Here is a 25,412-nt window from a genome sequence, read left to right on the forward strand (position 1 = left end):
AGGTTCGATCCCCGGTTGCTACTGTCGTGTCCCTGAGCGAGACGCTGGAACCCACTGCCCCTAAATGTTTAGGATGGGTTCAATTTACAGGTCAGATGTCATGTATGTACCTGTATGTATATGACAACTGCAATAAAGGTTTAGTTTAAGAATGCATTCTTTGAAGACAATTACAAAAGTCAAACACGTGTTTTTTCGTGCTTTGTCTCACTTAAAAAGGCAGCAAAAATATCTTAAGCAGAATATTTGTGGTCATAACAAGAAAGACGGCATCTTCTGTGTGACATGTGCGTCAGTCTGTTCATGAGATAACAAATTGTATCACTCTAATTATTTGGGTGTTTTGACCGAACATCAGCTGGTTGCTTGGGTATCTGTCGGCCTCGACTCTTCGCTCTCTTATCTGCGTTTTTAGGGATGGGAGCTCTGCTGTAATCTATGTACATTCTCGTGATAGCAGTTAGGAGTAACTCCCTTATTTCATTCCATAGAAGTGAGTAGCCTGAATATTTTCAGTCTTGAGATGAAAACTCTGCATACGAGCTCCAGCTGTCACGGTTTCTTTCCATTTGTACGAGCTCTTGGTGTTGTCCCTTCTGGTGTTGACATGATCGCAGAGCCGAATGCCATGCTGGCTGGAGGCTGATGCCTCACAGCAGAGCATTGACATGCAGTGAAGGTGGGAGTGTCGGGAGAACTGCGGGGTAAATGCACAAGGAGGAGATAGTTGCTGTTGATCACTGATTCTGTTTAAAGCAACACCCTCCTCTGGTACTGGTCGATTCAGTATGAAGTCAAACTCTCCTGATTGTTTTCACAGGGAATGAAACCTGATAGCTTCTACAAAGTCAAAGTCCCGGAGCTCAAGGAGATCATTGAGGGCTGCATTCGTATGAACAACGATGAAAGGTAGAAACGCACACTGTGATCCACACCGTTAAAATAACAAACAGCATGAATCATGTCTCTCTTATTCTCGATTATGAAGTGCACTAATCCCTATTCCAGGAGTTTCCTCCTGGCTGATTTGAAAAGGAGTTTGACTACAAACTAGTGCAACTCACAAAGTGGCTCGCTGCTTTTCTACCTAAACTGTACTAAATTAGGGCGACCGTGGCTTACTGGGTAGAGAGGGTTGTCCGCCAACCGAAAGGTCACCGGTTCGATCCTCGGCTGCACCGTGTCCTGTGTCGAAGTGTCCCTGAGCAAGACACTGTAACCCTAACTGCTCCCCGGGTGCCTGTCATTAGCAGCCCACTGCTCCCTATATACACAGGGATGGGTCAAATGCAGAGAATAATTTCCCCACCGTGGGACTAATAAAGGAATGCTTCTTCTTTCTATTTAAAATACTGTTTTCTATCATGTTTAGATGTGTTTAAACAACTTCAACCACAGGATTCTGCTGCAGCTTCATATAAGCGGCTGCAGGATTGTATCAAAAACAATATAATATTTTATTTACAAAACCAGGAGGCTGACAGATGTGTCGGTAACACTTTCTACGATGCAAATGACTATGATGCATTATGAAGTACAACTTTAAATCAAGGTCTGGGTTTAAAAAGACTGCAAGCCGGTCCTTTTAAGCGGTGTCGTAATGACTGCTTTCCTTCCTTTGCTGCAGGTTCACCATTCAGGACCTCCTGGATCACCCCTTCTTCCAGGAGGACAACGGCGTGCACGTGGAGCTGGCGGAGGAGGACGACATGGTGAAGTCGGGCCTGAAGCTGTGGCTGCGCATGGACGACACCAAGAAGCTCCACGGGAAGTACAAGGACAACAACGCCATCGAGTTCCTGTTTGAGCTCTACAAAGACGTTCCCGAGGAGGTGTCTCAGGAGATGGTAGGCAGACGTTGTGAGGTCAACCGTTACCGCTTCACTCACCCAGTTTGTTGCAGCCGTCAGCGAGGAAATTGAGTAACTGATCAATGGACAGCGGCGACCTCAGCCAACCCTTTCTGTGCATCCTGTTCTAGATTCATGGTGATTTTATAGGTTTTCTGGGGGAAGGATGACCGGATATGGAGTTAGTATTGACCTCGCCTAACGCAATTAAGCTCCAGATTCCTCCGCACAAAAGAAGGATGCAATGTGGTCGGATGACAGCCGATTGGACTCAGTTGTAGTGTTTCTCGTAGCTAATTGCTAAGTTGAGCTACAGATCAAAAGACACAGGTTAAGCTAACATCACAGAACTGAATCTGACAGTATTAGCGAAACAGAAATTCCTTTGATTATCCGTCTTTTGACACTTGACCCCCAAACAGTAAATGCAGGCTCACCAAAGCACCCAGGCATCATCATCGTGTCTTCTTTTACGGCTTTGAAAAGCACTCCAGCACATAAACAGAGCGCCTTGCAGAGTGTGTCAAGGGCACGGCTCAACATTTAATCATCAGCAGTTGGTAATGTGAGATCGTGTCTCAGCAAGCCGCCACGGTCACGCCTTTAATAATATAATGGCTGTCCTGCCTGCAACGAAACAGGCTTTTATGTCCCGCTCCGTAGAGGTCACTTTTAATGAAAATGCAACCCACAATTCCTTACCTGTTTACCTCTGTGTGGTAGTTTTCATCAAGATCAAATTTGGTATCGACAGGGGACATCTCGCCCGGCCGATCTGCTGTAATCCGACTATGTGTTGAGAGGCGGGTTCGGACTGAGTGTCCCACTTTGCTGGACTGGGTGTCACAAGAGGCTGTGTAAGACAGAAGAATGGAGTCTGTGTGCTTTGGCTTCACAAATGTCACAGCAGGTCAATAAGTGCAACAGCCCTTGTCTACACAATGCGGCGGGACAGCAGGGACCGTGACTTATATATATATTTATATATGTTCATGTTGTGCCCTGACCATTTCTGTGTGCTGTGTTTACGCAGGTTGTGCTTGGCTTTGTGTGTGAGGCAGACTTCAAGCTCGTGGCCAAGGCCATACGGGACAGGGTGGCGGCCATCAAGCGGAAGCGAGAGAAGCTGAGGCGGCAGGCGGAGGAGCGCAAGAAGAAGCAGGAGCGAGAAGCCACAGAGGAGGAAGCGGAGACTCACCGTTCTTTACCTAAAGTCAGCGACGTCGTCGCCAGAGAGTCCCCCATCCCGGCCCTGGCGCCTCGGGCCCCCATCCTGTCCCCCGTCACCAGCTCCGTGGACTCTGGAATCAGCTCCAACTACCCTGCAGAGCCGGAGGAGCCAGAGGCAGACCAGCTCTTCCATATCCGCCACAACAGCTTGTCCTCAGCTAACTGTGAGCCGCCTCGTAAAACACCACATACATGGAAATGTTTGTAGGCTCTCTACAGCCGTGGTGGTTTGCATGTTTTCAGATCGAATTATTCGGCTCATAAAACACTTTTTAAACAAATAGCGTGCTGCAGGAATGAATCCAATAACTGGCAAATGATTCAGCTTTTTTTAACTTCCTGTTCCCTTGTCTCAAAGTAATGTTTTTTGACGTCCGGTCCATTCTTGTGAACGCCATGTCTCAGAATTTCTTTTCTAAACGTGAACTCTGCAGGCAAGTGTTTTTCACTGCATTAGCTTGACTTGAGATCAGATCAGAGTGCTGTTCTCAGTTTTTATCTGAAACAACGCAAATATTCTTGTTGGTGGTCCTTGTGGATCAGTTTGATCTCTAAACAAATGTGTGTGTCTCCAGAGCAGTGTTAATCCACAGTGGGGTACGTCTCAGTTTGGGGTCATTAGATGTGTTGTTTCAGGTCGTGTGTGTATGTGTTGTACAGTTTGTGTCAGTTAGTGAAGCCACAGTTGGTCACATGCTAATTAATGGCTTATGTCCTTTTGTTGAAACAGCTGACTGCGAGACTGACGGCTATCTGAGCCCCTCTGGGCTTCAGGATCCGCTGGAGGCCGGCAGCTTCAACGCGTCCGGGACCCCTCCCACCACGCACACCGACACGCTGACGGCTGCAAACAGCCTCCCCATCCCGGCCCTCCGCTTCCCCTCGGTGAGTGGCCTCGATTGTAGCGCTTGTCATCAAAGCGTGGAGAGCATGGAGGGGGTGTGGGGGCGAGCAGGATGACTTTGAAGACTTTACGAGACCTCCTTCATCAACTTGTCTCAGTCCAACACAGTGCTGCCAGGGAGTTATGTAAACAGTGTATAGTTGGAGAGTAACACCTGACAATGAGGTTCACAAAACCTTCAGCAGTCGTAACTCACTTTTTCCATTTTAAAGTACCCTGAAGCAGAGATGGGAAGTATTTCTATTACTTGTATTTGAAATACGTATTTCAATTGCTTTGAGTATTTTGTAATTAATATTTGATAGGGCCGATAAAAAATCGAATGTAGTTTGTAACAAAATACTTTAGAGTGGAGTAATTTAGTATTTAAAATACTCAAAATACTTTCTCCACCAATCAAAAAACAGTTCACGAGTTCAGTCTTCAGATCTTCAAGTTCAACAGATTGTCTGTCAAGTTAAATATTTTATCTGAGTGTGACAGATATCAACTAGCTTGATGTATAACTTATGTCTGGGTCTGGCTACATAGCCTATTGTACATGGTGATGGTTATAATATCAAGCTAGCGATCGATGCTAATGACGCTAGCATGCTGTCTATATACTTGGTGATGGGTATAATATCAAGCTAGCGATTTATGCTAACATGCTAATGACGCTAGCATGTTGTCTAGGCTAGTGCATAGCCAGTGTTTAGCAAGTTAATTTATCAGTTGAGTAGCTAGCTATATAGGAAGAGGGAGATTTGTAGCTTGTATGTTCATGATAACCTTATCAAGAGACGTCTGACCATCTAATCTCACTGTATTACAAGTTATGCTGTATCTTCTCAATGTGAATGTCATGATGCCATATCAATTACTGGCAGATAATATAGTTCACAGTTAGCCAGGCTATGACAGTAGATGTCCATTTGTTAAAAAAAACATTAAATATCCAATTTATTTTATTTAAAAGGCATATTGTGAAAGTATTCTTGGTTTTATTATTTCATACATTCTACAGTTGGCCAGGTGGACAACATGTCTGTGACTGTTCTTCCTTTTTGTGTGGTTCACCAGAGCTTTGTGTACATTATATATAATTATATCATATAGCCCAAACCTGAATGCTCTGCTGTACCAAATTGTGAGAAAACGGAAAATCCAGAAAAAAGCTAGAAAGCTCTGTACCTCAGTTTTGCGTGTTAGCATGCTAACTTCTGCAAGCACTAAACACAACGTACAGCAGAGGCTGATGGGATGTCCCAGGTTATAATAGTATTTGAAAAACTGAAATTTTTACTGAGTTATGGCACGAGATGAAAAGTCAGTAAAGCTCAGTTTGTGCGAACTTGGCTTGGGAACCAGAGGCTGTCGGTTCAAGTCCCCACCTGGACCAAAGTACGGAGTTTGCCCTGGTAGCTGGAGAGGTGCAGTAGACTCCCAAATCACTCCCCAGTTGCTATGTAGTAACTGCCCACTGCTCCCAATACTAGAATGGGTTAAATGCAGAGGCTGAATTGCACTGTGTGCTGTGCTGTGACAATAAAAGTTGACCTACATTTTACAATTCTTCCCGAGGGAGGATGTGTGCTGTATATTTCAGCCAACTTTCTAGCAATCCATCCAATAGTTATGGAGACATTTCACTCAAAACCCAAAACATGGCGCGAGAGAAAAAGTCAGAGGTAATATAAAATGTTATGGCAGAGCTTCAAATGGTTTAATTAATGATTTAGTGGAGCAGCATTGTCTTCCCTTATTAAAAACCATCACCATATACGTGTTTATTGACGCAAATCTCAAAATTGAGGGATTTAATGCATAAATAATGCCACATTAAGATTGTGTTGACGGAATTGGTTTGAAGTAAATCAAACACTTAAATACGTCTTTAATCTTCGTCCCTCATTTCTATTTATAGAGTATTGCCGTATCCAACAACATAGAACATGGCAAATCAGGGCTCCCCAGTGGCTTCAGCTCTCCAGTGGACAGGTAACGTTCTCTCTTTTTAAACATCCAAGGAACAAGGAAGGTCAATATTCCCTTCTTTATTGAAGTCAGGGGAAAATCAATGAGATCCTCTAGTAGAGAGGTCTTCCCTCTGTAGCTCCTCCTCCTCAACATCTGTGGGGCTACGACAACAAGCTCGAGGCAATCGACAGGCTCTTCTGTGTTTTCATTGCAGAGAGGCCCCGTGGACCCTTGCAGGTTTCTGTGTGATGTTGCGGAGGCCTTGTTTTCCATGTTGGTGGGATGTTAAGAGAGAGAGACTGTGTGTGTGTGTGTGTGTGTGTGTGTGTGTGTGTGTGTGTGTGTGTGTGTGTGTGTGTGTGTGTGTGTGTGTGTGTGTGTGTGTGTGTGTGTGTGTGTGTGTGTGTGTGTGTGTGTGTGTGTGTGTGTGTGTGTGGTCGTCTGCACTTTATCTTCCGATCAAAGGCCGTAATGTCTCGTCCATTGTACACAAGAGATCACGTCGACGCGTTGCTTCATAAAGTTGCTCATTAAAATGTGTTGTTTAACTGCTGTTTACACCCAAGACGCTGACACCTCAGAGTTCTGTTTATTACTATGTGTGATGCCGAGACAATCAGCCATGATGGATGATCTGTTGATGATTCTGCCTGAGGAAGGTTTCAATGGCTTTTTTTTTGGAGAGGTGTTTTTTTCCTCAACAGTAGCACGTATGCTGTGTTTCTCTGCAGCTACGCCTCCGATGTGACTTCGGGCTTGAGCGACGGCTACGAGGGCCTCTCCGAGAAGAGCGAGAAGACGGCTGCGAGGCGAACGGCGGGGAAGCTGTTCAGGAGGAGGGCGCGCTCGAGGCTGCGCATCACAGGGGTAAATCCAAAGTTCTGTTTAATTACAACGTTGCAACAGCACAAACAAATAAATCAAGCAGCTGGATCGAATGATCGAATCGGCGGATTCATTTAAATTCATTAAGGGTGCGGTGAGGCTCCACCCGCGTTACGTTACCAGTAGCCGTGCTGTTATTCCCCCGGCAACCGCAGTACATGTCTCTTCTGATCGGGACACTCTGGTCTTTTAACGAGCGTGTTTGGCCCGGAGACAGAGACAAACCGATCATGCATCACCACATGTGGTTCAAAGAGTGCATCGTGCAATGCGCACCGACACACACTGCCTTTTACAGTCGGTGTTTGCTCGCATGCATACAAACACACATTGTTCCCCCTGTGTTTAGCTTTGCTCAGTGGTGTAGAGGGTAAACAGAGACACCTGTCACTGCCATTGACCCTGTCCTTCTCTGCAGCTCTCTGATAAAGTGGACCGCGTGGTGGAGTGTCAGCTGCAGACGCACAATGACAAGATGGTGACCTTTAAGTTTGACCTGGATGGAGATAACCCCGAAGACATCGCTGCTGTCATGGTGAGTTGTTGCTGCTGCTTAATGACCAACAGGTCCCATATTCAGAATGTCAATCATAAAACACATCGGGTTAAATACAGTTGATCCCAGATCTTTACTTTAGCGCTGACTTTGGACCTTGATTCTGATCAAATATATCCACAATTGGAGCTTTTCTCTTTTTCTTTGTAGCTATGACGAATAAGTAAGTCGTGATAAGAGTCTTGAATCTATACCCTAAGAAATGTGTGAAATAGAAATTATCTTCTTCGGATCAATTGAGAAATAAAGTTTGAACCAGAACCTGGATTTAAAGTGTGTTTTCATGGTCGTTTCCAATGGTCGTTTGTTTTGATCATGAATGTAACTGTTATACTTCTTTCAAATGTCACATGATCTCATTTTGAATGACATGGCAGAGGACAAAAATAATTGTCTTTCAACATCATTACAGACTCGTGCTGCTCACTTCATTTCAAATTCTAGGGAAGATCTCAAAATGTCTCAAGATACCAAATATGTCAGGCTGAAGTGTGTGTATAAAACGATGCACAAAACATCTGTGATATTTCTATTTGATTGAATGATGCAGCCATAAAAATAACACGGAGGTTTGGGTTCGGATGTTTCACTGAGAACAGAACAGAATCTATATAATACTGACCGACAGCACATTGAAGCCAGCAAAGGAGAAATGAAGAGGATGTTATGGGTTCATAGTGGAACTAATCAGTCTTGGTTGATACAGACTGAAGCTTTCAGAACTTTTATAGGACACAGAACTGAATCAATGAAGTCACTCTGTCAGCTGATAAGTGTGGCAGATTCCTCTATCTCAGCTGAAGGTACACATGATTCATGGTGCTCTCAGTTGATGGCTCTTTGTTTGTCGGTGCTATCTCTGGCTGATGATATGTCTGAACTTTCTGTGAAGCGAGTGACGCAGGTCTTTAGCTGAGGGGAAGGTGGTGGCTAGATTTAGTTGACAGACAAATAGACAACAATTTTGGAGCATGTACTATATTCCTTCATCTATTCCTTTAGAGTGGTGGAAAGTACATTTCAAGTACTGTGCTTTAGTACAGTTTTAAGGTACTTTTTCTTTTCTACTTACTGCTGCTTTGCATTTCATTTCTCTATATTTGGTCCACATAAAGTAAAGTATCTAAACACTTATTCCACCGTTTTTCTTTTCTTCTTCAAGGTGCACAATGAGTTCATCCTGCCGTCAGAGAAGGAGGGCTTCATCTACCGCATGGGCGACATCATCAAACGGGCCGAGGCTCTGATGGCCAATGAGCAGCCGGTCCAGTCCAGCGGCCACCGGCTCCCTGCGCCGGCTTTCCACCACGGCGTCAACTCGTTGTCTTCCTCACAGGTCAGCAGCAGCTCCACATCACTGCACCGTTAGCCGGGAACAAAAGGAAGTAACTGAGCATATGTTGTGTGATAATCATAAATTACATTGGCTATAGTGCGTCTAGCTGTGCTTATCAAAGACAGACCCATAAATCTGGTGCAAATGGAAAGCTGTAGAGTAGTGTTTTCTTCACTGTCCATAATTCCTCCGGAGGTATTTCTTCCATTTAGAACATCATGTTACTAAAAGCACTAGTGTCATAAATCTCTGAGTTGTGGAAACATACCCCCCCCCCCCCCCCCCCGCCTTTTATTTATTCCCACAAACCGTTTCCGGTGCTTACACCACAATGAAGTTTCCAGCATGCCTGGCCGTGTTGAATGGGTAGAATGATTAAAGTTTGGATTCATGCAGCTTTTCCGAATTCTGTGAAATTATAAAAACAAAAACTCCAGGAAAAAGAACTGTTCGTAGCCGTGCCACAGTGTACGAGATATGACCTCATGCCTAATCAGGTATGTTCGCTCAAAGAAAAGGAAGCGTTTGTTCTGCCAAAGATATGTTCCACAGAACAAGATCTCCTTGTGCCCTTCAGTGAAAATGATCCAATATGTTCATCAGTGACCGAGAAAAGAGTGAATGTGTGGTTGAATGTAGGGCAAGAAAGAGGAGTAAACCTCGGCCAACTATCTACCTTATTCACTCTGTTTCCCACCCATTGGCTGCATCATTATCCTCAACCACTGTGGATAAATCTCTCATGGCTCCACTCCAGCCTCTGATTAAAAACACTGCATGGGCTCATTATGGCCGCTCTCCCCGGCACTGTCCAGACATTGAAATAAAAAAACAGACCAGGCTAGTTGAGTTAAGGGAGGAACCCACAGAGACTCGGCTCTCTTCTGGCTGTTGTATCTCTGAGGTAGGGCGCTATTCTGGGAGTTTTTGGAAGAGACACTGTGTGTAAATGGAGCTTGACTGCCTGGAAAGCCATGTGTGTCTAGCTGTTGCTCGTCTCCTCTATCCACCACTTGAACAACTGCACTGGATTTTACTTTTCAAAGTCAATTTATCAGTTAATAACCAACCAGTAAAAACAGCTGTATAACTTATTTTGTGGGTGACGTCACTGTGACTTCGTCATAACTCAATAATTCATATGCAAAGCACACGAATGTCAAAGAGGATGAAATAATGAGGTGTGATTCTACTAACATCTGTGGCTCAGAAGCCTGCAGCAACAGGCACGACAGACTAAGTCCATACTAAGTAGTGCTCCATCAATATGAACACAATACTCTCCAGATCGGCTTCTCCCCAACCTATTAGTGCCGGTTAGTTTTGTACTGCAGCTGAATCCCACCGTGGTTCGCAGTGGAGACTGAGTTTGATCACAATGTGCTCTCTTCCAGCCTAATCTGCACAGTCACATCCTGCCTCGAACACACTCCTCCTCTTCTCTGCCCGGTGAGTCTCATGTCCGCTCTTAATTCAGGCTTTCACGAGGATCATTCGATGCATGAGGAGATTATATTTGATATGAATCTTTTACTCTAATCCTGTCATGGACGATTGAAATTCACCAAGTTAACATTAAGTGTGTGTGACCTGCACACACACTGTCTTTCTCACAACATGTCAGAATAACTTGCATTTGTTTGTTGCATGTTTTTCTTTTTTTTTAACTGTGCATGATAATTGTGTGCATGGTCATCCACTCATGCATGTGTGTCTTGTCGTAGAGGCATGTGGCTCTCCCCCGAGCCCCAATGGAGAGGTCTTCAGCGCAGACATTACTTCACCTGGCCGACCCCTAATCCGATCGCAGTCTTTCCACAACGGTCCAGGTAAATAGCCCTCCCTCTGGTCCCTGCGTCAAGAGGCCCGGCATTGTTTACTGTTTCAAGCACACTGAAGAAACTGTTACAGTCCTTTGGCAAAGAATAAGTCAAAGCCAAGCTCAGCTACCTCATAGACCCTCCTCCTCTCGCCCCTTCTCACGGCCCATCCTTGGTATTGTTCAGACGTGGCGCCATCCGCCATCCCTACACCTCAAAGCCTTCGTCTGTGTCTGCTTTGCAGCAGGGCCTCTTGGGTAATTACCTCACCTGAAGGGCGCTTTTAGGGAGCTGTGAATGCGGCCGCTGTAAAGCATGAGCTTTTCTCCAGTGTTAGCGATAGTTGGCAACATCTGTTTGCCAGCACAAACTCCAGAATTTCCAAGAAAGCCTCCTCCCACCGTCCAAGTCTTTTTCCCCACATTGGGAGTCAATTAAAGAACACACGTCCTCCATATGTCCCCTCTCCCTGAACGCTCTAATCCCTCCCTGTCCCTTCTCCGCTGGACGTCCACTGCATGCTCGCTTTCGCAATGCTTCTTGGCCACCCTTGTAGAGTGTTGCTGAACCTATGTCTCCGTCGGCATGGAAAACGTAGAGGCTGGTTTGCATCATTGGGAAACAGGAGGTGTGGTTTATAACTGTGGAGCCATTGTTGAGGTAAATGTCAAATCAATGGATGGAGCTCGGATATTGGCTCAACTATTCCCCAGTGAGTGATGTAGACATCCTGACCACTTTTAAATCTCACAATCGGACCTGAATGAGCTGTGTACACAAACACGTGTGTTCCATTCTGAGCTCCTCCAAAATGTCATAGGCATCGAGCCTCGCTCCATTGATGCTGAATCCCTCACCATCTAAGCCCGGTGTGCAACTGCTCCGGCTTACGAATGCAATAATCGTCGGGTACTGCTTCAAACAAAACCATGTTTGTTCACCATGGAAACACCATTATTTGAAAGTACGGGAAAGATTAATTCTCCACATGGCGTATGTCTTTGGCACGGGGCTGCAGGAAGAAACAGTCTGACCAAACCCTGAGGAGAGAGAGAGAGAACGAGTGATCTAACTGGTTTCTCTGGATCAAATAGCTGTGTGTGCTTCACCTTGTGGCAAACCAACATTCTCAAAGCTCCATTCAATCACATATTACAGCAGTGGTCGTTTTAGGCACACCTGGCGGACAACTACGCTTTCCTCGTTGTTTTTTTCTTTGTTTTCACCCAAGAAACATCAAATTAAAGCTGTTTTTTAAATCTCTGTCTTCCAGGCTCTCCCCTCCATTATCAGCACCACCACCACCCTGCGTCTCTCCTGCCGCACCACCAGCACTACCACTTGCCCTTCATGGGCCACAATAACTTCCCATTCCAATACCCAGGTTCCCCAGGTTCCCCCACGCCGGGCATCCATTCTCCCCTCACACGCGTAGCCAGTAACCCCACCTTCTTCTCCGTCCCCTCCCCGGGCCCCGGTTCCCCAAGTCACAATGAGACCCAAAGCTCTGGCAGCAGTGATGGTGTCACCATGTCTCCATCTACCCCTCAGCATCCCAACATGTGGCCCGCCCACACGCAGCCTCTATTTTCCTTAGCTAATGTCATCTCGATGGCGATGAGCATGGCCCAGTCTTTCATCCCACCTGCCGGCATGCCCGCCCAGGGGATGCTCTCCTATCCAGGTTACCACCACCAGCTACCCGCTCACATGTCCCCACAGTCAGGTTACCCCTCCATGTACCCACAACATTACCAGAACTCAGCGGTAGAGGCCCATTACAACGTCTACCACAGCCTTGAGAAGCCTCTGATGGATGGAGCAGGTTTTCCTCAGAGCTGTTATCCAAGCTGGCTGCATCCTGTCTCTCCACCGTCGATGCCTTCCACTCCTCCGCCGGCTCCTCAGGAGCCTTTTCAGCAGGTTGGACTCTTCAGTCCCCCCGGCATGACCCAGGAGGACATTCTCCACGGTTATGTGGCCTCATACTTGCCACTGGTTCCAGTTCAGGCTGAACCCAAATCAGAAGTCTCCAGTTCAAACTCAGATCTTTCAACATCTCCCCCTGAGAGCCCAGAAAGCACTGTGAGTGACCTTCAGTTGCTTCCTCCTCAGTTTCTCTTATTTAGAATTATGTTGTGTGCATGAAAATCATCGCTGAAATGATTAGTTGACAGAAAATGATTTGATCTACGATGATTTTTCAGGCCAAAATGCCAAACATTTAGCGGTTCCAGCTTCTTAAATGTGAGGATTTCCCCCTTTTTTCTAGTCTCAACGATTGTAAACTGGGTATCTTTGGATTTTGGTGGGACAGAACAAGCTATTTGAAGACACCGTTTTGGGCTCTGGGAAATCCAGCTTCTTTCACTTCTTTATGTATCTACCAATACCAATCACTAATCCATTATGAAGGGTTAGTTTTTCCCTCAAATCTGTGTGCTGCACTGTGTGGTGCTCATTTGGATCGTTTTATCTAATCGAGCATCAGGCCAAGGATATCTGTGACACTAAAACAGTGTTGCTGGCACACCGTGACAGATAACTGACCATGAATATGTGTCACGGGTCACATCTAACACTAAACAATGTCTATTCTTCCTGTCCAGTTATCATCCTTCAGCACTCCATTGCACCCCGCTATACCGGAGATGAAAACCAGCACCCCAAAACCAAAAGCCTCCTCTACTGAACCTGGTAAGAAATACTTCCTGCAACAGTTTCTCCTCCGTCTCTGCATCAGAAACGCCCAATGTGTTGTACGTTGCAAGCCTGAGGGGTGCTGGGAGAGCTGGATAATGACATACACTGTATACAGTTTATGTTTGCACCCCAAACAAACCCAGAACACATGCATGTGTGTACACACAAACGCAGTTTCTTCTCCCCCCCCCCCCTTGCTGCTTTTCATGATGTATTCGGTCTAAATACAGTCTGAGATCTCGGTTACGGCCAGTTTGGCCTTGGAGTTGTTTTCAGCTCCCTCTCTCTTTCTCTGCGCTGTATCCTCTGCGATATTATCACCTACTGGCGGTGCCTCAGGAGCCATTGCGTAACGGCGAGTCTGCATGTAATGTTCCATTCAGAACGAACACAAACGTAGGTGTGATTGCGGCCCTTCCCACCGGCAATGACCAATCAGCGAGCAGCGGCGCTCGTTCCAGGCCTCTCCCCCCCATACCCACGCCTGTCTGTGTTTATACCCCACAGAAGCCCACACTCAACAGAGTCCCTCTGTTTCAGTGGGCGCAGACCCAAACACCGTCTGTGTTTACTGTAAGAGGGACACTTGGTGGGTGAACGGAGGCACTGCAGGATTTGAAAGCCAGCGCAGCGTTTGTGACACCAGATGATCAACTCCATCACAGTTATCATTTAATATCTGCCATAGCTGCATCATTTAGTCACACTTTATTTGTATAGACCTTTTCATACGAACAAAGTGCTTCACACGCTACAACCCCCCCCCCCCCCCCATCCACAAACACAAACAATACATTTCTTTGGAATTAATAAAAGATTCAATAATAACAGAACCACAACAAAAACTGGAAATGAGGAAACACCAGAGGTAGGATTTGGAATAAGTAAAGCTCAATTAAAAGCCAGACTAAATATTGTAAATAATTAGAAAAATGAATAAATAAAGCTTGATTTAAAGCCAGACTAAAAATGTAAAAATGGTAAAATATTGATTTCTGTGCCAAAAGTTTGAGACACAGATAATTTCACTAAATTCAGTCGCCATTCAGTGTTTCCACTATGATGTGCAATGTACATACATTGTAATTTATTAGAAATATGCTTGCGGGCCGTAGTTTGGCCACCCCAGGTGAACACCTTCTCTTCTCTCTCTCCTCTTCACAGAAGTCCAGTCTGCACCCGTCACTGTGGGGCGATTCCAGGTGACGCCCAGCGTGCCAGCCAGTGCCGTACCTGCTGCAGCGCCGCCGGCAGACAGCGGCAGCACCCCGTCAGAGAGCAGCACAGAGGAGCAGGGGGAGTCCGAGACGAGCCTGGGCACCTCCCTCACCCTGTCCCCTCCTCAGCAGCATCCCCACAGAGGGTCCACCACGGGGGTCCTCCAGGGGGGGGACGGGCAGCTGGGATGGAGCCAAGAGAAGCAGCAGGACAGAGAAGAAGAGGTGGATGATGAGGAGGAGGGGGAGGAAGAGGTTGTTGGGGAACGACAGAGGACGAGGAGGAGGTGTCGGAGGAGAGCGTACAGCCTGAGCCTGATGGGGACGTCTGCGGACAGCGGACTCTCCGTGACGGCGGCTGAGATGGAGGGGACGCTGTGGGACGGAGCGGCAGGCAGCCCGCAGTACAGCAACGCCCTTCATCATCTGTGGCTGATGACTTACAACCGCAACGCTCCCTACAGCAGCGACGACTCCGACAGCGAAGACTCCGTCATGCTGGAGGAGCTTCAGGAACTCAGAGAGAAGTAAGTAACAAAGGTCAACACAGCTTTTGACATTGAAAAGGGTGTAGTCAACCAGAATATGAATATTATAGTAATATTAAGAGCTTTCACCGGGGCTCTCACACTCATCACACACTTTTAAATGACTTCATGTTTTGGTATAACACAAGATTAAAGTAAACAATTTAAAACTACAAATCCTCACATCTAGGAATACATTTGTAGAATAAATTTCTGTAAATGAACTAATTGATTAATCCAAAAATGGTTTCAGCCCTACAGTTATGATGCTATATTTCTTTATTTTTAAGTCAAGTAAAAATAGATCTTGAAACAAAAGTCAGACCAGTCATCACAAACTTGTTGAGGCCTTAATTTCCTCTAATCCACATGCCGTCAAGGATTTTCGAGGACTATTTGTTTTACCAACTTTTCCACTTTTCATTAAATTTATTTTAAAAGAGTACATGTACATTAATCAGCATTCAAACAAATGTAAATGTACCGTGAGTGAGCTGAAAGGCTAGTTTTCATCTGCAGTCCCTTTGCCTGATGTTGTTCGGCGATAAAAAAATAATACAAAGGATGTCAGCAGAACATGATACATTCTGATAAAACAAACGCACACAATACAGTTAAACCACATGAGCGGACAAAATATAAGTACAAGTGCACTTATGTGCTCCTTCTTGTCCCTTATCAGACATCTGACGGAGGTGCAGAGCCTGCAGGCTGCCCAGAAGAGAGAGATCGAGGAGCTGTATGAGAAGATGGGGAAGGTTCCGCCTCCGGGCATCGTCTCTCCTGCCGCCATGCTCTCCAGCCGGCAGCGCCGCCTCTCCAAGGGCAGCGGCTTCCCCTCGTCCCGCAGGAACAGCCTGCAGCGCTTGGACATGTTGCCACTCCAAGGTAAGCGAGAATGTCCACATTTACTACCTTGTATGTGACAACCTCATGTTTGTTTTTATTATTAATACGACATGTTTGTTCTCCTAGGTATCATTAGGAGAAACTCCATTGGAGGCAGCAGCAGCAGCGGCGGCTCCCAGGATAAACCGAACAAAGGCGTCACCTTCGCCACTGACATTAGTAGAATGGTGAGTGTATTAACAGACTATCACCAACATTCTACCCTTTTAAACATGTGACTAAATGCTTCGTTCTCACTTCATGCATTTCTTTTCTTCTCGCTTCCCCAGTAAGGAACTCTGCAGCCGAGCGCGCTGTGTATCTGGACTACCTCATCTGAAGTGTGACTGCAGGGGTCCAACTCCGTCCTGTAGGTGGATCGCTTTAACACTTTTCACTGGCTCACCGATCAGCAAACTGCTTCCCTCTACCAGTGGTTATTTACCACAACGTATATATATAAAAACTGTCATCGATAGAGCTGGAATTTACACAGGAACTGTAACATCCAGCTTTCAGCCCTCCATCTGACCTGGGGAAATTGTTGCAGCCGAAGAACAGAATAACTTCCAAGTCTGGATCATGTTAAAAAGTAAATAAACTCTAAGACCCAACGGTTCAGACTGAACCTTCAGTGCAGGCTGCCACAGTAAACCGGTTGTTTTAAGTGTTTCATCCGAGCAAGCTTTTAGCTTTAAAGCAATCAAGCGATGGTACCAAGGTCTGCGGAGACTTTGCTCTGACTTTGACCCAGAATGAAGGGTCAAAGGGTCAATCTGAGCATCTTAAAGTGAACCCCAGCGAGGCTCTGGCCCTTTTACTGACATTTTGGATAATCTTGCAACTTATTTGCTGTAGTTTGTTAATGTCTCAGCACCTGCTGACTGCACAGTGAATATTTCCTTCCAGGGGCTCTAGATGCATTGTACAGTTTGATTTAATCAAATGTGTATTATGGAAGTATTTTGTTGAAGTACATCTCTGGGTTCTTTCGCCTCAGCCTGGAGAGGTTTGACTGCAGTCCTAGACGTAGAGAAAATGATTTGTCACTTTGTACAGCAAGGAGATCAATGCTATCAACGCATGCATTATGAAGATGTAACGCATCAGAAAGGAGTTGTGCGACAGAAGCATAGCTTGCTTCCGCAGAGAGAAAATCTGTTTTTGAAACGATTAAATGCAAAGGGATCACAACAGTCTTCAAATATGATTTCTGTTTTCATAAGTTGTGAAAAAATCCATCAAGGTCTTAGACTACTGGCTTTCCTGTTGATTGTACATGTGTATATAGTAGATTCATAGATGTTTAGATGTCACGATAAACTAAACATGCCAGTAACCTTAACTCCTGCATAAGCAAAAATCGAATTTGTTGCTTGTTCCATAGATCAAGCACCTTGTGCACTTTAGTAACTTCTTTTGTTCTCAATCATTTTTAACATGTTTGTTGATACGACTGTTCACTTGAGGAAGAGACGTAATGTTTCATGGTATTTTTGTTTTTCCATAGGGACGGTAGAGAATATTCTGTTTATTATGTATGATCACAGTAACGACGATCTACCTTCCCACAGTTTTAAATAATTAGGTCAAGCTGTTTGTGTAGCTGTTGCCTTATGAAATATCAAGAACACACTGATCGTCTGGCAGTGGAACTCATGCAAGACTTCCCAAAATTCATAATATATTCAGAGGTTCTCATTCCAAAAAGTTTGAATGTAAACATGATTGCATTACTTTCTGAAGCTGCTGCTGCTGTCCTGCATAAGCTGTGCCTTTCCCTGACAATGTCTTATTTTATATTTCTACTCAAGATTTGGTGGCTCGATCAGACTACATATGCCAAATAAATGCAATTGTAAATACCACTACTGCTTCACTCAGTCTTTTTCTCACATGAATAGTTAAAATAAATCATATACATTCCATTTTTATTTACAAATCATTACTTTACAGACGTAAAGCAGTTTCAACAGGTTATCCGGGTGTCACTGGCATTACTCTGCTGTTAAAGGCCTCTGTAGATTTAACATCATTAGCTGACTGTATATGCATCACATGATCAGGGCCAGTAACGTGTTGGATAAGGGTTGAAATGACTCTTCAGTCCGGCCTTCTGGGAAGCATGTAAGATCAAACTTAATAAAAATCAAGATACATCTAGTTATAAGTCAGCAGCAGAACCTCACCGTCAAGACAAAACAAAGTCCACCGCTGTCTCGACATGAAAGACAGCGGCCACCAATGGAATATATATGAGAGTCCACATAAGTCCCTTCTCAGTGCAGGACAGACACAAGAGTCCAACAACGCAGGTCTCAGTTGGCACTGGTCTTCGGTCCCTGCAGTCTCGCACGCTTGGCCTCTTCGTCCATTTCATCCATGATCCGCTCCTGGGAGACGGCGTAAAATGTGTAGCCGTCTAGCAGGGGAGCAAGTGGTCAAGGCAAATATTTGACAGCAAGAAGAAAAATAAAAAAAAAACAGTGCCAGTCACTAATTTGCATCTAATTGCCTGAAAACTTCATTTGGCCATCGGTGTGAACCCCTTATAGTCACCTTTAAATCATTAAAAACACCAAAATATCACATCTTATCATTTATTTTGGAACCTGAAACACTCTGTTGCCTAATTATTAGGTGCACCTAGCTAGAAATAATGCAGCCATTACTGCAATATTGCCTAACCTCATGAAGGCGGTAGTGCTCAGTTTTGTCAACAGTTTTTAAAAAGGTGTTCATTCAATTTTAAAGTAATTTTGGGAGCTGCAGTGCAGTTGAATTGTGTTGCATTATCATGTGAGGTTCTTCTAATATTAAGTCCACCCTCAGTGATATAAATGGTGTTAATATAAGTCTATACATGGTTTGCATGATGAAACAAAACAAATGCTCATAATTTAAAACCTTACAATTGTGACGGAGTAAGACAAAACATGGTCATCCATAAACTCCAGTAACAACAGAAGTGTGTCTTTTAGTGTCGAGAACAGGTTGATGTGACACCGGAAGTCATCGGTAGACTAACTTACCTTACATGCCTTAACTCGTTTAACGTTGTTACAATTAAACAGTAAAGTGAACGGCACGTAATGCTAATTAATAAAATTGCAACATTTAACCTTTTATTTATGTCTTATTTTGTTCATGCACTCAAAAAACAGTTACAGTCTAACAACCCTGAGTAACTTTAGCATGCTATGCTAACGTTACATAGTTCACCTTGTGTTGGACGTCACTGCGCATGGCAAAGGATACAAATTCCCATAACGAGTGCTCCAATGGCGATTCCCGTCACGACGTTTCGCGTCCGCAGCTTCTGTGTTTTCTTCTGCCACTGCTGGAGCTCTACCTTCCGGATGAAGTGCAGCTGTCCTTGAGAAATAGCCTCTTTTGTCGGGTCTATCCTGGTCGCAACGGGGGTACCGCCGGGCGTCTTGTCGGCCATGTTTGCAGTGAGTGAAGTAATAACACATTGACGGTGCAACGGCTAAATGGAGCCCCCACCGGCAGCTTTAAGGTTCCTACCAGGAGACGTTGAAAACCGTGGAAACAGCGCCATCTTCTGGAAGGATACAAGCTTAAATCACGATTTTTTTGTTTGGCTTTCCCAATTTATACTTCATAAACACAAACTTGCTTTTATGTAAATATATTTTTCTCTGCTAAAATGGCGAAAAGTTTCTTTTGTACGCCAAGCCAAAGTTTAAGTTTCAAGTTTCGAGAAGCTTCCTTTGACCTACTCACAGATTTTCTCGTTAATCTCAACGACAGAAACAAAGACAATCTCAACAGTTTAGCAAAATGTAGCGGAGTGTTCAAAGATAAAAGACTAATGGGTAAGTAGCTTAACGTTTATTTGACCACAGAGAGCACCATTGACGCTAATTCTGCCCTTTTTAAATGCAGTAACGTTACTGAAAGAGCAAAACAAACGTCGGATTTGCATGGGTTTACGTTGATAACCGTTATTTGGAGAGAAATCTATTTTTATTATATTTACTGAACATTTCCACTCAAAAAAGTAAGAAACAAGGTATGCTATACATTGTTTTATGTGCAATTTAAATTTGTAATACTACACACAGCTGTGATAATTAGTGTGCAGCTCGATAAATGCCTCTTTCCATCTTGATTCATGATTTGCAGCTGTAGTCACTGTTGCAACTATTTGATAAATTACTGCTATCGCATATAAACGAGGCTTGTATTAACAGACTATGAGACTCATTTGGCAATAGTTTTAATAACGTTGTCAGCAGGTGGTGTTGATGTACAGGAGCGTCTCTGTAACCTGTCATCACTCTGTGTTTCATACACCAGGAACTGTGAGCCCTGTTGTACAAACACCTCCAGGTAGCCGAGTCTCACAGCTGCACCTGAAAAAAAGCTGCTACTGAGGAGGAGCAGATGGAAAGCAGTGTTAATGACTCCCAATCAACATCCGTATGCTTCCTTGTAGTTCATGACATACAAATACATTCATGGGAATCAATCTGTTTCTTGAACATGCTTCTCATAGAACAGAAGGAACTATAATACTCACAAGTAAAAGTGCATTCAAAATGTTACTTAAGTAAAATTACGGACGATGCAGAATGGCCCGATTCAGTATAATATATATTGTATCATAATGTGGTCTCTTAATCCATAATACCACATCATTTATTTGCTACATTTATATTTTGTATTTATCTGAATCTACAAAGTAACTAGTGATGTGACTAATGTTGCGAAATATATGTAGTGGAGTAAAAAGATGAAGTGGAGTACAAGTACCTCAAAATTGTACTTTACATAGAATTGCCCAAACACATTTCTTGCCTTATGAATTCCTTTCTTGCAAATGTCTTTTGTGTGCTCTGATTATGAACGCTGTCCCAACATGCTGTGTTCAAACAAGCTTTGTCTGTTTTGTTCTCTGCTGTTCTTTACTAACGCCCTGCCTCCCTCTCCGGTGTGTCGTAGAATACATCTTCCTGATAACACAAGACCTCGGACTCGATCCGCTGGCCGGATACCATGCCATCGAATTCCTTCAAAGGTAAGAAGGAGCCGCGCCTTTTCTATTCCCCCCCGCCACACCCATTATGAATGTTGCTTTATGTGAATGATCATCTCCCCCAGGTTCATGGTCAAGCACCTTACGGATTTGTTGACCACGCCCACACCTGAAGGTGCAGCTGCTGATCAACCAGGAAGTCATGAGGATGCTGTGTTGGACAAGCTCAAAGACAAGTTCCCCCTCATCGTCTTCTCCTGCGTGCAACTTGCAAGCAAACTGTCTTTGCACAGTCGCGTAAGTCCTGAAATGCCTATGATTTATACATTTCAAAGTTATTTCGAATGAAGGAATCTACTTTAATTATTCAAACATTTTCTAGATAATCGACAACAATACAGCTGTGCGCTTTCTGCATTCAGTCGGCCACAGAGTTTCCAAGCAGACTCTCCTGGAATCAGAGCTGATGGTCTTAAAGGGGCTTGAGTTCAGACTAAATGCTCCCAACCCGCTGACATATGTGGAAATCCTTCTGGAGGTGCTGGGTAAGACATCTCATATTGAAACACAGAGTAACTAATATTAAATATTAGGATGTAACAACAGCCACTGAACAGCTGTGCTGACTTTAAAAGCGATGACTCAACTTCTGTAGGACATAATGAGCCATCCATCCCCGTGGAGCGCCTGCACCAACTGTGCCGCCACGTCCTCCAGTTCGTCAGCCTGCAGAGGGCCGCCATCTACGACTCCTTGTTAGTGACGACCACTCGGTGTGTCAGCCCATCCACAGAACACAGGTAGTACATTTCTCTTTGACACACATTTACAGATTTGCTTTGGGGAACAGGTGGTTCCTGTCATGGCAGAGTGGACACGCTGCTTGATTGGCAGTTGAGTAGACTCCGACCGGCTGAGCACTGCCTGCAGTCCTCCAGTCTGCACTTCAAAGTTTCCTAGAGCAAGACACCGAACCCCAAAGTGCTCCCGATAGGCAGGCGCTAAATAAACGCAGTCCATTGGAGCGCTGTTGAACTATAAGTACGGCCTAAAGCTGTTGGTGAGGTAGTTATTAGATATGCAATAACTGATTTTCTGTTTACTTTGAAGTTGATGTGGTGAACACACAAACATTCCATTATCCATCAATAATGTCAATGCCAATGTCTTACACTTGCATTGTTTCTAATGGCCATCAAGGGGCGACTCCTCTGGTTGCAAAAAGAAGTCTGATTGTAAATGTTCTTGTTCAGCTTTCAGTTGCGCTTAGCTCCACCCTCTCGTGTCACTTCTGGTTGCAAATAAAACAAGATGGCGACGTCCACAATAGCAAACTTGAGGCTTCAAAACAGCCGTCCACAAACCAATGGATGACGTCATGGAGACTACGTCCACTTCTTCTAAACAGTCTGTGCCTTTAAGCTCTCTTTGGGTTTCGACCAACTCCTGAGCTAAAGATCTGACTCTTTGACTGCCTGTAAATGAAGAATATTGATAGTAGCTGCTTCAATACTAAATAATCCCTCTTTAAACAGAGAGAGGTTTGTGACAGTGACTGAGGACTGCATGCTTCTTGGTGTCGGTGTCATCGCTGTGGCTACATTCATCCTCTATGTCAGAAACTGGGAACAGGTGAAACACTTTTTATTAACATTAAAAAAACCGAATTGCATTTATTTTCTGTGTTTTTAAATGTCAAATTGTGGCCGTAATATGCAGCCATCTTAACGGAAAGTATTAAATAGAGTCATTGTCCTTATCCGAGTTTAGTTGATGTCAGTGTGTAGTGAATCGGTCTCAGATACATTTCATCTTTCGTTTCATGCCTCACAGGTAGTCGGAGAGCTGAGCCACATCACAGGAATCTCAAGGAGGAGCATCAGTGATTTCACTCATGTGACTTTGACGCACATTGTTGGAACCAATTCCTCTGTCACATCAACTCGAGTCTAGACAACACTTCACTCGATACTTTTACTGTTGACGGTTGAGTTTGATTTCCAGCTGTCGAAGTTGTCTAAAGCAACATCTGTGTTCCGAAATGTCTCATGTAACGAAAGAGTGATGACTTATTATAGAAATGAACACTTGATAGTTTGCTAAATGTGATGGATATTGTATTAAACAATAAGTTAATGCTAATCGACTGTCTATCTTCACTGCTTTTACATTTGCCACATTGATCCACTCGCTTGAATCCGATGCAGTGTTTTATTGTAATACTAGTGTTTAGTTGCACATCAGCCGAGATGTGAAGAAGAAAACGGGTCCAGCCGGCCTATACTTATGAATCAGAATGTCTTTCAGGACATTTTATTTTGAATGATAACGCAACTTAACTGTACGATTAACTCCTCTAATGTATGAGGCTATTCAGTGTAGGCCTATCATTAAAAAGCCAGGCTTTAAGGTCGGTAAAAAAATATAATAAACTACAAAAATGTATTTCTCTGTTTATCATATGATCACCTTAGTTTGGGTCTGCATGAAATCCCTTCGCTGCTATCTTTTAGAGACTGGGCTGCTTGACATCCTTGATTGTGCGCTCGCTCTTTGGTACATCCTTCCTTCTCAAGGGCCACCGTGGTGGACTTCCTGTGACAGAGGTTCCTCCTTGGTGACAGAGGTTCCTCCTTGGTGACGAGGTCCGGCCTGTGTTTGAGGTTCGCCAGATCGCCGCAGAGCCCCTGCCGAGTTTGTCAATGATAAGTGGCCTTGATTGCTCTACCACTGCTCTACAAACTGTTGCCTTGAGCTCTGAACTGAAAGACTCCAGGTGATGAGAGAGGCCAGTGGAGGCTGAGCTTGACTCCTCTTCAGATTCAGTGGACTCATTGGACCGGTTTGTAACCAGAGTCTCAGCACTGTTAGGACGCCTACAGTCTCGATACAGAGCAGGGTGTACTGAAAAGAAGGAGATGCTGAAAATAAAAATAAAAGCTGTGCTCAGAAAAGATATCAAACATATTGGCTTACAATGCAAACACGGTGGCGTAGGTGCTAAAATATAGAGATAAATGCAAACACTCGATAGAGTGAGAGGACTGGCCGGTTGTGTGCCGCTGCATAACCTGCAATGCAAAAAAAGGAAACTTACATCTGGATGCCAGGGGGCCCTCTCCCCTGTGGGTAATCTTTGAAGTCGTTGCCAGCTCTGCAGTCGTGCTCTGTCGGCGGGACGACTGCAGGTGGGAAGCAAAGAGGTTTTGGATGCTGCTGTACTGAGGCTGTGGTAAAATGCTGCGAGTGTGTTCTGCAGCTGCTGTGAGTTCTACATGTAGGTGTAAGTTGTTGTTGCTGTTGTCACCTGTGAGGCCTTCCTCGCAGGTTGCAGTAGTGAGGGAATAGCCTGCAGGCCAGGAATCTCTGGTTTCACCTCTGTATCTGTATCTTCTCTATCCCGCCTCTGATACTGATTGTGATGGATTGAAAAGAGACAGTGAGACAGCTTTTCTTCAACTGTTTAGCAACTTTCAGTACCCGATGGACCAAATTTAGTTGTTTCCTTCGCACCCGTGACATATTCAGCTGAAGTTTTCAGCGCCCTGTCGCTCCTGGTTTTGAGGAACAACACTGAAACACAAAGAACTACCTGACATAATTACAACATAACAGATGGCAGCTGGCAAGTGTGGAAGAACATTTTCAGGCTCATGTGTGAAATAATCCTGGGGAAAGCAAGACAGGTGTAACACCTGTATCCACTGTCAGATGTTGACTGTGTGCCAGCGATATGTTACAACCTCAGACTTGCAGTTATCCACAAGTTGAGGAAACATTTCCTGTTTTTTTTTTGGGGGGGGGGGGTTCTTTTATCACATTTCAAATAGTGTTAAACATTAGAAATTGACAGAAAAAGTCTCATCCTTTTTGTTTAACCCAATAAAATGCAATTATACTAGTTCATTGTGGAGATACTCTTTGTTCTCAGCAAAATTGGAGAAAATTTGTAAACTTGGGTATTCTTTGGTAAAATCAACATTTGTCAATTATAAATCTCACTTATCGACTTAAGGTAACTACAAACAAATGAATATGGCTCCATTAAAAATAAACACATTTAAGACAGGTTTAAATGCAAATATATATATTCTGAAACGTTTTGTGTTAAATTTAAAAATTGTAAGATAAAGATATTTCCTGTAACGCTGGATGGAGAAAATAACATTTTATAATGATCCATAATTATCATTAATGACATTCAGACAGTGGTGTATAAAGTACCCAAAAGCCATACTTGAGTAAAAGTAAAGATACCTTACTGGAAAACTACTCCAGTAAAAGTAAAAGTCAGCTATTAGAATACTACTTGAGTAAAAGTCTTAAAGTATCTGATATTTATTGTACTTAAGTATTAAAAGTAATTTTCTGATATTAAATGTACTTAAGTATTGAAAGTATAAGTACAAGTAAATGCTGTTAATAAAAAAGCAAAGGGTCAGAATTTTGAGAATTAGGAAGTTTATTCTTTTAGGTGCTGTGACACCATGACCAAGGACATGGAGCTGTGTTGACAATAATTGGGTTGGCTGTGA

At 44.1% G+C, this 25,412-nt stretch overlaps 3 protein-coding genes across 4 annotated transcripts in view; 2 read left to right on the top strand and 1 right to left on the bottom strand.

Moving 5' to 3' along the window:
* Positions 1–16,829, top strand: part of wnk4a (WNK lysine deficient protein kinase 4a) — a 34,656-nt gene extending 17,827 nt beyond the window's left edge. The window contains exons 6-21 of one of the 2 annotated variants that reach the window (XM_079293261.1): positions 821–909; positions 1,628–1,847; positions 2,884–3,244; positions 3,811–3,965; positions 5,891–5,964; positions 6,675–6,810; positions 7,247–7,363; positions 8,547–8,720; positions 10,115–10,169; positions 10,445–10,549; positions 11,814–12,625; positions 13,150–13,237; positions 14,408–14,987; positions 15,670–15,875; positions 15,963–16,063; positions 16,166–16,829. In XM_079293261.1, the coding sequence (XP_079149387.1) occupies positions 821–909; positions 1,628–1,847; positions 2,884–3,244; positions 3,811–3,965; positions 5,891–5,964; positions 6,675–6,810; positions 7,247–7,363; positions 8,547–8,720; positions 10,115–10,169; positions 10,445–10,549; positions 11,814–12,625; positions 13,150–13,237; positions 14,408–14,987; positions 15,670–15,875; positions 15,963–16,063; positions 16,166–16,168 (3,276 nt within the window). In that variant the 3' untranslated portion in view covers positions 16,169–16,829. The remainder of the gene's footprint in view (positions 1–820; positions 910–1,627; positions 1,848–2,883; positions 3,245–3,810; positions 3,966–5,890; positions 5,965–6,674; positions 6,811–7,246; positions 7,364–8,546; positions 8,721–10,114; positions 10,170–10,444; positions 10,550–11,813; positions 12,626–13,149; positions 13,238–14,407; positions 14,988–15,669; positions 15,876–15,962; positions 16,064–16,165) is intronic. The other variant, XM_079293262.1, reaches the window with a different exon arrangement.
* A 977-nt stretch (positions 16,830–17,806) lies between these two features.
* On the bottom strand, positions 17,807–19,323 carry coa3a (cytochrome C oxidase assembly factor 3a; the record flags this gene model as incomplete). The annotated part of the gene is made up of 2 exons (XM_079293272.1): positions 17,807–18,297; positions 19,134–19,323. The coding sequence occupies 2 exons, from the start codon at positions 19,321–19,323 to the stop codon at positions 18,194–18,196; spliced, it is 294 nt and encodes a 97-aa protein (XP_079149398.1). The 3' UTR covers positions 17,807–18,193.
* A 222-nt stretch (positions 19,324–19,545) lies between these two features.
* Positions 19,546–22,830, top strand: cntd1 (cyclin N-terminal domain containing 1; the record flags this gene model as incomplete). The annotated part of the gene is made up of 7 exons (XM_079292692.1): positions 19,546–19,714; positions 20,844–20,919; positions 21,003–21,174; positions 21,260–21,422; positions 21,533–21,677; positions 22,413–22,509; positions 22,711–22,830. 7 exons carry the CDS (start codon positions 19,546–19,548, stop codon positions 22,828–22,830), a joined length of 942 nt encoding a protein of 313 aa, XP_079148818.1.
* Between the last annotated feature and the right edge of the window lie 2,582 nt (positions 22,831–25,412).

The sequence above is a fragment of the Melanostigma gelatinosum genome (assembly GCF_949748355.1).
Source record: "Melanostigma gelatinosum genome assembly, chromosome: 21".
In the NCBI taxonomy this organism is placed as follows: domain Eukaryota; kingdom Metazoa; phylum Chordata; class Actinopteri; order Perciformes; family Zoarcidae; genus Melanostigma; species Melanostigma gelatinosum.